The 13,922-nt window shown below is 37.4% G+C and overlaps 1 protein-coding gene across 1 annotated transcript in view; it reads left to right on the top strand.

Moving 5' to 3' along the window:
- LOC133539682 (DNA-binding protein RFX7-like) overlaps positions 1-13,922 on the top strand; it is a 48,493-nt gene that overhangs the window by 20,949 nt on the left and 13,622 nt on the right. The window contains exons 3-7 of the mRNA XM_061881775.1: positions 7,437-7,522; positions 7,591-7,713; positions 10,216-10,336; positions 10,762-10,842; positions 10,938-11,151. Coding sequence (XP_061737759.1) covers positions 7,437-7,522; positions 7,591-7,713; positions 10,216-10,336; positions 10,762-10,842; positions 10,938-11,151 — 625 coding nt within the window. The remainder of the gene's footprint in view (positions 1-7,436; positions 7,523-7,590; positions 7,714-10,215; positions 10,337-10,761; positions 10,843-10,937; positions 11,152-13,922) is intronic.

Raw genomic sequence — 13,922 nt, 5'->3', positions numbered from 1 at the left:
TTAAATCTTGGAAAGTGGCAAATAATTTGCAGTGTACAAATTATGATGAAGAACTAGATTAGAGATGAAACAGAAGAGTGTGATACAACTTTTTTAAACTGTTATTAGATTTACTACTGTCTTTAGTGCACGTCAAGAATGCACACTCAAAGGCTGTTAGCCAACTACCTAAGAAAGACAACAGAAGAACAAGCAAGGCAGTCAGGAGTCCGGATTTTTTATTGCGGGTGATTTTGAATATTTTCAGCAAAAGATTGGGATAATCCCGACGGATAATCATAAAGTCAAAGTTTATTTTATTTTGAAACATCCATCGGTCCATCCATTTTCTACTTCAAAAATGCTTTACAAAATGTACAATAAGCAACATGCCCAAAAAGCTTTAGGAAGAAGCAAACCTAATTTAACCCTTTAATTAATTTTTTTTAAAAGCTCAGCAATTACTGGTAGTCAGTTCACTTCTTTTAAAAAAGATGGATGACTGGGAATGCTTATAGGTTGGGGAACTGCACTAAAATTTTGCCTATAACTCACAGTCCCTATGAGATACAAGGATGATTTATATGCATTCTAATTCATAAATGAATGTAAATAAAAGTGTGCTTACAATGTAGCCAAAGGGACCCATGATGTTATTGCGTCTTTTGCATTTATTCTGAACATAAAACCCAATAACCATTCAAATGCGCCAACAATACTCCATTTACATTTCATGACCTGAATATTAACTAAGTATTAGTGATATTGTCATTACAAGCGCTTATGTTACTGACCAACATTTAGCAGCACATTCGTCAGAAAGGAATAACTTCCTTATGCTGCTGTATTGACATCAGCTGGTGACATCTGAGATTGTGAAAGTTTATTCTAGATCACCTGGATACCAAAATGATGTGGACAGAAAAATTGGTTCACTTTGACAGCCAATTTAGACCCAGAGATGGCAAGAAAGACGCTGGATGGTAACCACCTTTTTTTTACCCTTCATGAGGATTATGATTCATTCTTCTTTTAACCGAGAATATAGCAATTTATCAACAGTCAGCATCCCAGTGAGAGCAAACAATGTACAGTAGGTGATGTTTTGTTATGTTTGTTGGCTTTCATGAATTCTGCAGTGAGTAGTATTTAGTGTTTTAGTTAAAAGAAAAAATTAACGTTGTGAATGCGTTTATGAAATGAATGTACCGCTCGCTGTATGCTTAAAATGAGTAAAATATGTAAATATTACATGTTTTTACGCTGTTACTACATTACATATACTTACAGCGTGTATATAAAACATTGAGGGATGTTTTCGGAGGTTTTTTTAAGCGCTTTTATGGACTGAATAGAGAGACTCTTAAACTCCATTGTAAGCAGACTTTTGCTTGTATTTATTTACAAGTTAGAATAGATCAAGAAAAGAAAAGCAGGTGTGCTTGTCTTTTATAAGGATTGTAAATGATAGTCAAAAAAGTGCTTTACCACTTTAAAGAAAATGTAAGTAATTTCATACCAAAAAATATAAGTCATCCCTGGCTAGCATATGTTATCAATAGCGGTTGAAAAGAACAAATCAAAAGACAAATGTGTATTTTTTACAATTACAAATCAAATTGAGTAAAAATAAAATGACTGGCGCTCATTACAGCTGTCTTGTACACTTGCACATGCCTGTAGCGTGCGCACATACACTACAGAAAAGCAGTGCCAGACAAGCGACCAACAATTTGCCATCATGTCTGATAACTTGCACCTTTTTCTGACTGTACACGCTGGGAAGCAGAGAAAAACTGGACAATAGGAAGCAGCCACCAAAAAAAGTGACTAGTCAACACGGGTGTGCATGCGTAGCTTACATGCTCAAAACCAGAGAGGGGGCAGGATATAACCTTTGTAGCGTTTCCAAAAGTTAGAGCTTTCTCGGCAGCCACATTATATGCAGCCTAATTCTATGAGTCTATGATTCCAAGTTCTACAAACAATATGCTTGTGTGCATTCTCAGCAGACAATTCGGATCTTTCAGAAAGTCCAAAAACCTGAATGTGAGATAAATTCCATCAATCCATCCATTTTCTACCGCTTGTCCTGTTTGGGGTCGCTGGAGCCTATCTCAACTGCCTTCGGGTGGAAGGCGGTGTACACCCTGGACAAGTCGCCGCCTCATCACATGCCCAACACAGATAGACAGACAACTTTCACACTCACATTGACACACTAGGCCCAATTTAGTGTTGCCATTCAACCTATCCCCAGGTGCATGTTTTTGGCGGTGGGAGGAAGCTGGTGAGAACCCACGCAGTCACGAGAACATGCAAACTCAGGACCTTTGTATTGTGAGGCACATGCATTAACCCGTTTCACGGTGCTGCCCGTGAGATAAATTAAAGACTCCAAATGGCCCACATTGTACACTGTGAATGAACTGTCACCTTTTTCAAAACTTATGCCCAACAATTTTCCAGTTCCAAAGGGAGGATCAGAGCAACAGTGTCAAAGCTTTTTGCAAAACAGTAATCTCTAGTTTATTACAGTTAAATGGTTTTGGACCTGACCGTGGTAAATCAATTGCTGAGAAGTAGGAATCCTTCATTATAAATGTCATATTTTCATAGCTCGTGCATACAAACCTGTTTATGACCATCCAATGCGAGCCCTCGAGACATTAAATAACACCCACATAGTCACCTTTGCACTTGTTTAATCCAATACAGTAATGCTGACTAAGGCTGAGCCAATCATTGGCCATGATACTAAACCGCGTGTTCAGATTGGCTAGGGCTCTTCTCGTGGCCAATGCTACTGTACTAATCATAGTTTTAGTTCATCTAACCATTTTTATGCTTGAAAATGCCTAATTTAGGCCAAAAATACAAATAATGTGCACGATAGATTGAAACTGCAAACTTCGACACACAATGTGGCGAGGGACAACTGTACTTTTGGGCAAAACTGGGTTATGTGTAAAATGCATATGGACAAACTAAAAAAGCACTATTGAGAGACCCCCGTCAGGCTTTACCTCCAAATACTTAAAAAAAAAAAAAGTCCTCAATCCAAAAGATGATTCGTATCACGCCAAAAATTTAACCACTTGTTACTGCTTCATTTTATTACATTTTCTAAAAGTTTAATGAAAAATGTGCCAATACGTTTTTGAGCTATCCATAGCAAAATGAAATAAACCTTGTGAAGCTTCTTTTCAGTCATTCACTTTCTTTGTTTCTGTTGGGTCAGTGACATGGGGTGACCTTTACACTAGCTTAGGCATTGATGCCTCTGGACTGTAGTTGTTTTGTTGTTGTTTTTCAAACTTCAATTCATATGTGTGGGCCGCATGGTGGGTAAGGGGTTAGTGTATGTGCCTCACAATACAAAGGTCCTGTGTTCGACCCCCAGGCTCAGGGTCTCTCTGTGTGGAGTTTGCATGTTCCCCCCGTGACTGCGTGGGTTCCGTTCCTTCCACCTCCAAAGACATACACCTTGGGATAGGTTGATTGGCAACACTAAATGTCTCTCTAATGTGTGAATGTTGTCTGTCTATCTGTGTTGGCCCTGTGATGGCTAGTCCATGGTGTACCCTGCCTTCCGCCCGAATGCAGCTAGGCTCCAGCAACCCTGAAAGGGACAAGCAGTAGGAAATGGATGGAAATTCACATGTTCCAATCATTATTACATGATGCACATTAAAGGAACACAAAAATGAATGTTTCATTAAAACATTATGATCATATTATAATAAATGGGTCTAAAAGCTTTTGATAAAGTCCCATTTGCTAAAAAAATAAGTTAAATATTTTAAGTTTCTTACCGATTTGTATTTGAAGCAGCACTATCTATCCTCCATGAAAACGTATTTGGTAGGATCACATTCGTATTGTCCTAAAGTCCAGTTTAAAGAAGTATTTGATCTTGGATATATAATCTTCCATATTGGCAGATACGTTCAATAATTCATTTAATTTCATTCAAAGCAGTAAAACAAAGTTTTTGCATACGCAAAAAACAAATAACAAACGGTCGCTTACTCTATTACAAATGCCATGTTTGTTATAAGAAAATTAAAAACATTGTACAAACCACATTTCCATATGAGTTGGGAAATAGTGTTGGATGTAAATATAAACGGAATACTATGATTTGCAAATCCTTTTAAACTCATATTCAGTTGAATGCACTACAAAGACAAGATATTTGATGTTCAAACTCATAAACTTTATCTTTTTTTTGCAAATAACAATTAACTTAGAAATTAATGGCTGCAACACATGCCAAAGTAGTTGGGAAAGGGCATGTTCACGACTGTGTTACATCACCTTTTCTTTTAACAACACTCAATAAACGTTTGGGAACTGAGTAAACTAATTGTTGAAACTTTGAAAGTGGAATTCCTTCCCATTCTTGTTTTATGTAGAGCTTCAGTCGTTCAACAGTCCGGGGTCTCCGCTGTCGTACTTTACACTTCATAATGCACCACACATTTTCGATGGGAAACAGGTCTGGACTGCAGGCGGGCCAGGAAAGTACCCGCACTCTTTTACTACGAAACCATGCTGTTGTAACACATGGCTTGGCATTGTCTTGCTGAAATAAGCAGGAGCGTCCATGATAATGTTGTTTGGTTGACAACATATTTTGCTCCAAAACCTGTATGGACCATTCTGTATTAATGGTGCATTCACAAATGTGTAAGTTACCCATGCCTTCAGCACTAATACACCCCCATACCATCACAGATGCTGGCCTTTGAACTTGGCGCCTATAACAATCCGGATAATTATTTTCCTCTTTTTTCCGGAGGACACCACGTCCACAGTTTCCAAATATAATTTGAAATGTGGACTCGTCAGACCACAGAACACTTGAACCACTTTGCATCAGTCCATCCTAGATGAGCTCGGGCCCAGCGAAGCCAGCGGCGTTCCTTGGTGTTATTGATAAATGGGTTTTGCTTTGCATAGAAGAGTTTTAACTTGCACTTACAGATGTAGCAATCAACTGTAGTTACTGACAGTGGATTTATGAAGTGTTCCTGAGCCCATGTGGTGATATCCTTTACACACAGATGTCTGTTTTTGATGTAGTACTGCCTGATGGATCAACGGTCTGTAATATTTTTGCTTACGTGCAGTGATTTCTCCAGATTCTCTGAACCTTTTGATGATTTTACGGACCGTAGATGGTAAAATCCCTAAATTCCTTGCAATAGCTCGTTGAGAAATGTTCTAAAACTGTTCGACAATTTGCTTACAAATTGGTAACTCTCGCCGCATCCTTGTTTGTGAATTACTTAGCATTTCATGGAAGCTGCTTTTATACCCAATCATGGCACCCACCTGTTCTCAATTAGCCTGTGGGATGTTCCAAATAAGTGTTTGATGAGAATTTCTCAACTTTTTCAGTATTTATTGCCACCTTTCCCAACTTCTTTGTCACGTGTTGCTGGCATCAAATTCTAAAGTTAATGATCATTTGCAAAAAAAAAATATTTTAGCAGTTTGAGCATCAAATATGTTGTCTTTGTAGCATATTCAACTGAATATCGGCTGAAAATTATTTGCAAATCATTGTATTACGTTTGGGCTTCACGGTGGCAGAGGGGTTAGTGCGTCTGCCTCACAATACGAAGGTCCTGCAGTCCTGGGTACAATCCCAGGCTCGGGATCTTTCTGTGTGGAGTTTGCATGTTCTCCCCGTGAATGCGTGGGTTCCCTCTGGGTACTCCAGTGATAGTCCCCTATCACTCTCCATGACTGAGGTTGCCAGATAAACAACCGAATCCGAATTCTACTCCAAAGAACTTCAAATGGTGATCGCTGAGTCATAAGCTGTAGCTTTCTCTTGTTTATGCTTCTTGCAACATGGTTTACCAAGTCATTATGCCACATTTTACTGATGTCCATTTGCCAAATGTATTTGTAAATTTACAAAGCAATATTTTCGTGGGGGAGTCGGGACAGATTGTTGGCCCTGCTAAAATGTCTACTTTGACCGCACGGACCACTATTGGAATAATTATGTATATAATAATATATTATAAATCGCATAGGCCAACAGTAAAATTACTGCCACATTTCGTTCAGCATAACTCCATGTTGCATCCAATCTGACGCATTGCATTCTCTTGTACGCACATCACCATCTTTCAGTGCAGAGTGCAATTCTATGAGCTAACCTTTGTAATGCGAAAAAACCACGTTACGCATAAATCATATAGCCTGCCACCATGTCAATACACAAAGTAGAAAATCATTACATGTAATGCATTATTTTGTGCCAAGCAAATACCACCCCATATGTGTTTGATGCACATACAGTACGAGAAACCGCAATTAGCCGTGCTAATTTTTTAATGCACTGGAAATAGGCACTGACACTACCCATATCCACATAGGTTTTATTTGTCACAAATATTTTTTTGACCTGTCAGTTGGATGACACATTGACATACAGGCTAACGGGCATATATTTCCCCTGTTAGTCATTGACCGGGCTAGCATGCTAAGCATTTCTTGCACAAACATACTAGCTTTGTTAGACAATATCATAGACTGTATTGGACAATATAGTTTTACAAAGTGCCCATTTCTATTTATTACAAGTAATAAGAAAACGTAAATGCCTGACTTATCTATTAAGGAGGAAATTAGCAAGTTTGGCGTCAGATGAAAAAATCTTCTCCGCCTTCAATCGTCTCCATCTTTCAAAGGCATCCCTGATACAAATCTTGATTTTGTTCCTTGCCTTGTCATGAATAAGTTGAGAATCGTAACGACGCCTTTTAGATTTCCTAAGGTCTGACATGTTTAGTAACTTTACCAGTGGCAGTAGCTTGACGAAAAGAGCGGTGTGTAATTGGCAACCTGGATGTGACACACTCACAGACTTTCTAATTGATCAAACGTTGGGGGGCGGGGCATCGAAATGAAAACAATAACAATATTTCGGGGCTGTAAATCCAATTTTGGAAATGAGCATATTCCGGCTGAACTACCGTTATCAGTTATAAAGGTATTCGAAAAGAACATGATTTATTAATGCCTTTTGACATATCAGGGCCACTTATTATTATTATTTACTGTTGGCGTATTTAAAATGTGTTTATGTTAGCACTGCTTAATTGTGTGTAGATTTATTTTTTTACCAGTTTTTATGAGTCCCTTCTTTTGCAATATATTTGATTAGTATTTATTTTTGTAATCAGCCTGACCTAATCTTGATAATAATCTTTGTAGTAAACAAATGCTTTAATAACATTTGACCTGGTCTATAAGTAAGTTAAATATTCAATGTTAATATATTAGTGGGCCTCCGGTCCCTCTGTCGTGGAAAGAACCCCTGATCTCAAAGAGCCTCACACAAAAAAAAAGCTGGCTACATACAACAAACATGTGAACTCTGCTCTTTGTGGTACACAAATACTAATTATTCGGTTTCCCTGTTTTTTCGACAGCAAGATGTTGAAAAGTTCACAGACATTGAAAAACTCTACCTCTACCTTAAGTTGCCTTCTGGTCCCAGCAGTACCAGCGACAAAAGGTGAACATATTTAAGAAGTAACTTTGTGTCCGAATGACTTATTATATGAATTGATGGTGTGTTGTCAGTGACCAGTGTGCCGTGTCATCAAGCCGTACTCAGCAGATGCATGCCTTCAACTGGATCCGCAATCACTTAGAGGAATATCCAGAGACCTCGCTCCCTAAACAGGAGGTCTATGATGAATACAAGTGAGTAAATAATGATGATAAAATACTTTATCACAACATAAATGTATACCTCACAGCAATATGATGTTTATGACTTTTTCCTCACAGTTACATTTTCTTTCTCCTTTAAATTGCTGCTGGCTAAAGCATCATTATAAATAGACGCCACAGGCCTGAGAATCGCACAGCAGCATGTGCTAGTAATATTAGAATGGAAAGTCTGAGACAGCCATTGAAATGCTCTGACAGTGTTATGTAACTGTCTTTCTAACTCGACTAAATTCAGACCTCCCTCCACCCACAGATATATTGGCGCCTTTGGGATAGACAGGTGAAAAGGCTCAAAAGGAACACGATGTTCAGCAATGTATAACCATGTTATTTCTATTGTGGCCTGAAACATCAGACTCAGAATCAGAATCAAACATAATTTCCATCCAATAATAACTGATAACAACAGATTTTATAAAAAAAAGTATTACATCTACTTGGAGTGTCCAAACTTTTACCATTTATGGGTGCTTTTTAACGCATTTTTTAAATCCTAATCTGGGTTTTGTTTAATTTTACATGTACAATGTCAATAAACACACTGACATACGTCTACACCTTATAATGACACCCAATGAAAAAAATATAATCTGGTATCAATAATAATGCTCAATTTATGATTGGTGTCAATTTAACAACATGCTCGTTATTGTGGTTCTACAGAAATGTGCAACAATCACCATTCGGTTTGATAGAATAGACCAGGGGTCACCAAATTTTTGAAACCAAGAGCTACTTCTTGGGTACTGATTACTGCGAAGGGCTACCAGTTTGATACACACGTAAACAAATTGCCAGAAATAGCCAATTTGCTCAATTTACCTTTAATATATATATATATATATATATATATATATATATATATATATATATATATATATATATATATATATATATATATGAATGAGTATTTCTGTCCGTCATTCCGTTGTACATTTTTTTTTCCTTTTACGGAAGGTTTTTTGTAGAGAATAAATTATGAAAAAAACACTTAATTGAACGGTTTAAAAGAGGAGAAAACAGGAAAAAAATGAAAGTAAAATTTTGAAACATAGTTTATCTTCAATATCGACTTTAAAATTCAAAATTCAACCGAAAAAAAAGAAGGCAAAAACTAGCTAATTCGACTCTTTTTAAAAAAAATAAAAAAAATAATTTATGGAACATCATTAGTAATATTTCCTGATTAAGATTAATTTTAGAATTTTGATGACATGTTTTAAATAGGTTAAAATCCAATCTGCATTTTGTTAGAATATATAACAAATTGGACCAAGCTATATTTCTAACAAATACAAATCATTATTTCATCTAGATTTTCCAGAACAAAAATTTTTCAATAAATTCAAAAGACTTTTTGAAATAAGATTTAAATTTGATTCTAAAGATTTTCTGGATTTGCCGGAATAATTTTTTTGAATTTTAATCATAATAAGTTTGAAGAAATATTTCACAAATATTCTTCGTCAAAAAAACAGAAGCTAAAATGAAGAATTAAATTTAAATGTATTTATTATTCTTTACAATAAAAAAAAATGTACTTGAACATTGATTTAAATTGTCAGGAAAGAAGAGGAAGGAATTTAAAATATTAAAAGGTATATGTGTTTAAAAATCCTAAAATCATTTTTATGGTTGTATTTTTTCTCTAAAATTGTCTTTCTGAAAGTTATAAGAAGCCAACTAAAAAAATAAATGAATTTATTTAAACTAGTGAAGACCAAGTCTTTAAAATATTTTCTTGGATTTTCAAATTCTATTTGAGTTTTGTCTCTCTTAGAATTAAAAATGTCGTGCAAAGCGAGACCAGCTTGCTAGTAAATAAATAATATTTTAAAAATGGAGGCAGCTCACTGGTAAGTGCTGCTATTTGAGCTATTTTTAGAACAGGCCAGCGGGCTACTCATCTGGTCCTTACGGGCTACCTGGTGCCCGCGGGCACTGCGTTGGTGACCCCTGGAATAGACCAATGTATCCCACAACAGGGAAATTGTGGTAGCAGTGAAGATTTTTACATACCGTAACAAAATTAAAACGTCAAGAAAAGAAAAAGACAATTAAAACATATTAATTGTTCACTAAACGATTGCACTATATATGGATAAAACAAAAACACTATATTAACATCCATTTTGCACACTGAGTGAAAGTTTTGCACACCAATGAAAAAAGCAGATTAGGTGTTGTATCCTTAATTGTAAGCATATTGTTCGAACTTTGCATTATTTTCTTTGCAAAAGGTATGGATAGTGTTAAGTTGTATTGAATAACATTAGAGTGTGGTGGGTGGGATACCAAATTGTGTGAGTTCGCCACAAACTTTGCTGCTTAGTGAAATGAGGTTAGAAAGCAAAAGTATATCAAGACAGTTTTGTGTTAATGGATACTGTAATATGTCCAAATGTAGAAAATCAATCTTTTTTTGTGTAAACTGCCTAACTAAATTCACTCGGATTTGTGTTGGTTTTCCAGGAGCTTCTGTGACAATCTCAACTATCATCCACTGAGTGCTGCCGACTTTGGAAAAATGATGAAAAATGTATTCCCAAACATGAAAGCGCGTCGACTTGGCATGAGAGGAAAATCCAAATATCCTTTACTGGAATGGACTGTAGCAGCCTGTCTCTACTCACTTACCATCTGCTCTTACAGTTCATAAGCTCTCTAAATATAGACTAGAAATGAAATAAATTCCCTCTGTGAAGCAGGAGCATAATACACAAGTGCTCGGGGGAATCATAGTGATCTTGACCTTCATGACGCATTACTTTTTGTTGTTGTCCTGACATCAAAGTAGAAAACTTTCAACATTCATGACCTTTAGTGACCCTTGATGCTAACATTGTGGTAGGGTAGATGTACAATAATAATTTGGACATGGAAAAGTGAGAAGTTTCCCTGTAGCATGTTTTTAAGAAGGAGTAATACTGTGTTTGTAGTTTGGGAAATGCATTCTACTGAGAGGTAGTTTATAAAGTTCATTCTTAAATGTATTTATCTTAACACTGCCTTACATATTGCTATAGTGGACTTAGGAAGAGGCCCTTTGTTCACATTCCAGCTTTACCAAGTCTAGATCTACACAAAACTGGAGACGGAGTAAGCACATGTTCAACTTTCTGCTTTGTATTTCAAATTAAGTTCATGTACTACTTTGTTTTGGATACATACAACAACATATTTATTTTTTTTAGTTTCAGTGTGATGGCCTGGATCCGACAGGCCACCTGGGCAGCATAAAGGAAGAGGTACGCTTTGCAGCTTGCGATCTGGTGTGCGAGTGGGCCCAGAAAGTTCTAAAACGTCCGTTTGAGGCGGTGGAAGATTTGGCTCGCTTCCTGATCGACAGCCACTACATCAGCAACAAGTCCCTGGCAGCTCTCACCATTATGACAGGCACAGCAACAGGTGAGGCACCGTTTGTTGTTACTATAGTACACATACAGCGACATCTAGTGGCAGTTGTATGCTACTGCAATTAGTGCTTCTGCCTGTTATAGCAAGCAGGGAGAGGATCGAAACTCAATTATACAAAAAAGCATGTATTTATTTTTTAGGGGTGTAATGATTGATCGAGAGATCAATTTATATTTCTAAGATCAAAGAAAATCCATCTTTGCTTGGCTAGTTGGCCTTTCAGAAGATGTATATCGGTCTAACGTCGATTTAAAATGTATTTAACAAATTTTATCAATAGTAGAACAAAACATTGGCTTTAAGAAAGCAACATTTTTTATAAAAACATTTTAAACACATTTTCAATAATTAAATACCGTAAAGTTAAATAAAAACATCCAAGATGGTGCTCCTCAGAGGACGACGTTGCAAAGGAGTCCTGGTCAACTTCTATTTATTTTCCTCACCTTCTTGTGCAGAGCTCGAAGGACATACTCAAGCCCTACTGAAACCCACTACTACCGACCACGCAGTCTGATAGTTTATATATCAATGATGAAATATTAACATTGCAACACATGCCAATACGGCCAGGTTATTTTTCTAAACTGCAATTTTAAATTTTGCGCCGAAGTATCCTGCTGAACCGTCGCGGTATGATGACGCGTGCGCGTGACGTCACGCATTGTAGGGGACATTTTGTTCCAGCACCGTTCCCAGCTATAAGTCGTCCGTTTTCATGGCACAATTCCACAGTATTCCGGATATCTGTGTTTCTGAATCTTTTGCAATTTGTTCAATGAATAATGGAGATGTCAAAGAAGAAAGCTGTAGGTGGGAGGCGGTGTATTGCGGCCGCCTTTAGCAACACAAACACAACCGGTGTTTCATTGTTTACATTCCCGAAAGATGACGGTGAAGCTTTACTATGGAACAGAGCGGTCAAGCAAACACGGTTGGATTAGACCACTCACACAAAGTACAGTGTATTATGCAGCGATCATTTCGAAAGATCGTGTTTCGAAGAGGGTCCCTTGCGAAGGGCAGAGATGGGCATCACCACCACCCGTCGACTGGTGCTGAAAAAAAGTGCGGGGCCGACCTGCAGGTTGTACAGGTACGACCATATAATGTCACTAAAACACTAGTAACAATAAACAGATTCGGAATTTTTCAGAATTATCCTAGTAAATTTGTCTAATAACATCTGAATCGCCCTGCATTTTAGTTTTTTTTTTCTAGTGCTTCACTCTCACTTTCCTCATCCACAAATCTTTCATCCTCGCTCAAATTAATGGGGAAATCGTCGCTTTCTCGGTCCGAATCGCTCTCCCTGCTGGTGGCCATGATTGTAAACAATATTCGGATGTGAGGAGCTCCACAACCCGGGATATCACGCGCATATCTTCTGCTACTTCCGGTGCAGGCAAGGCTTTATTAGCGACCAAAAGTTGCGAACTTTATCGTGGATGTTCTCTACTAAATCCTTTCAGCAAAAATATGGGATTATCGCGAAATGATGAAGTATGACACATATAATGGACCTGCTATCCCCGTTTAAATAAGAAAATCTCATCTCAGTAGGCCTTTAATACAACTGATAGAGTCCAGCAATATTGGACTTTTTGACCCAGCGGCGCTGGTGTCCTTCTCTGAGTTAGCACGCTATGCTCACCAGACTCTTGGACCACTGCAGACGAGGCAACAGACAAAAAAGAGAGCGCGACAGGCGGGGAGGAGCTGACTATAGACTACGGTGCGTAGTTAGCAAAGGAAGGCTAAGTCTTCTGGTTATTACTGGCAAATGTTCAGTCTCTGGAAAATAAGATGGAAAAACTTCAACTTCAGCGGCAAGACTTGGGGAGGAGGAACAGCCACCCTAGTTAAACAAGCAAGGTGCATCCACATCAAGATGATGTCAAACCCCATCCTAGGGATGTAACGGTACCAAATCTCACCGCACGATATTATCACAGTATCAAGGCCACGGTACGATATAATTGCAGGATATGTACAAAAAAAAAAAACTGTGTGTTTAGGATAAACACATGTACTGTAATTTAACACTGAACACAGTGGTTGTTGTTGGAGGTACCGAACACCACCAGTTTCATATGTGCATTCACCGAACCCTTCTTTAGTGAAAAATTAAATGTTTTCATTTTTCAAATTCAAGAAAAACTTTTTTTATTGGTGCACAAAATGAACCGTGCATGAACATCACCTTGTTCACAGAACAAAACCAACACAGTGCATAATTTCACAACAAATTACACACCTTACACACATTACCATGAATTGATTAACGTGGACCCAAGTTAAAAAACTCATTCGGGTGTTACCATTTAGTGGTCAATTTTATGGAATATGTACTGTACTGTGTAAACTGTACTGTTTCATATAATGTATTCTCTTCCTTTGCAATCTGCTAGTAAAAGTTTCAATCAATCAATCAAAAAACCTGCAAATCAGATGGAAAATTAGGGGGAACATTGTTCGGGGGTATACATAATACGCCGATAGGGAGAAGTTTTTATTCACACGATAATTCAGATGTGTATACACCTCCGTCGAACCCCTAAGGATCGATCGAACCCAGGTTAAGAAGCACTGACTTAACATAATATTAAAATGTTTTATTCATATTTATTACTACAAACAAGTATTTGTTAGTGCAAATAATTGTGCAGGAACATTTCCTGTTCCATGCACAATGTTAACATGAATAACTTACAGTAACTGTCTTTAAAGTAACAATGTAAACATCCAGTGTAACAAGTGTA

Source organism: Nerophis ophidion, linkage group LG02 (assembly GCF_033978795.1).
Source record: "Nerophis ophidion isolate RoL-2023_Sa linkage group LG02, RoL_Noph_v1.0, whole genome shotgun sequence".
Classification (NCBI taxonomy): Eukaryota; Metazoa; Chordata; class Actinopteri; order Syngnathiformes; family Syngnathidae; genus Nerophis; species Nerophis ophidion.
The sequence above is the reverse complement of the archived record's forward strand: the minus strand, read 5'-3'. Positions and strand labels throughout refer to the sequence as shown.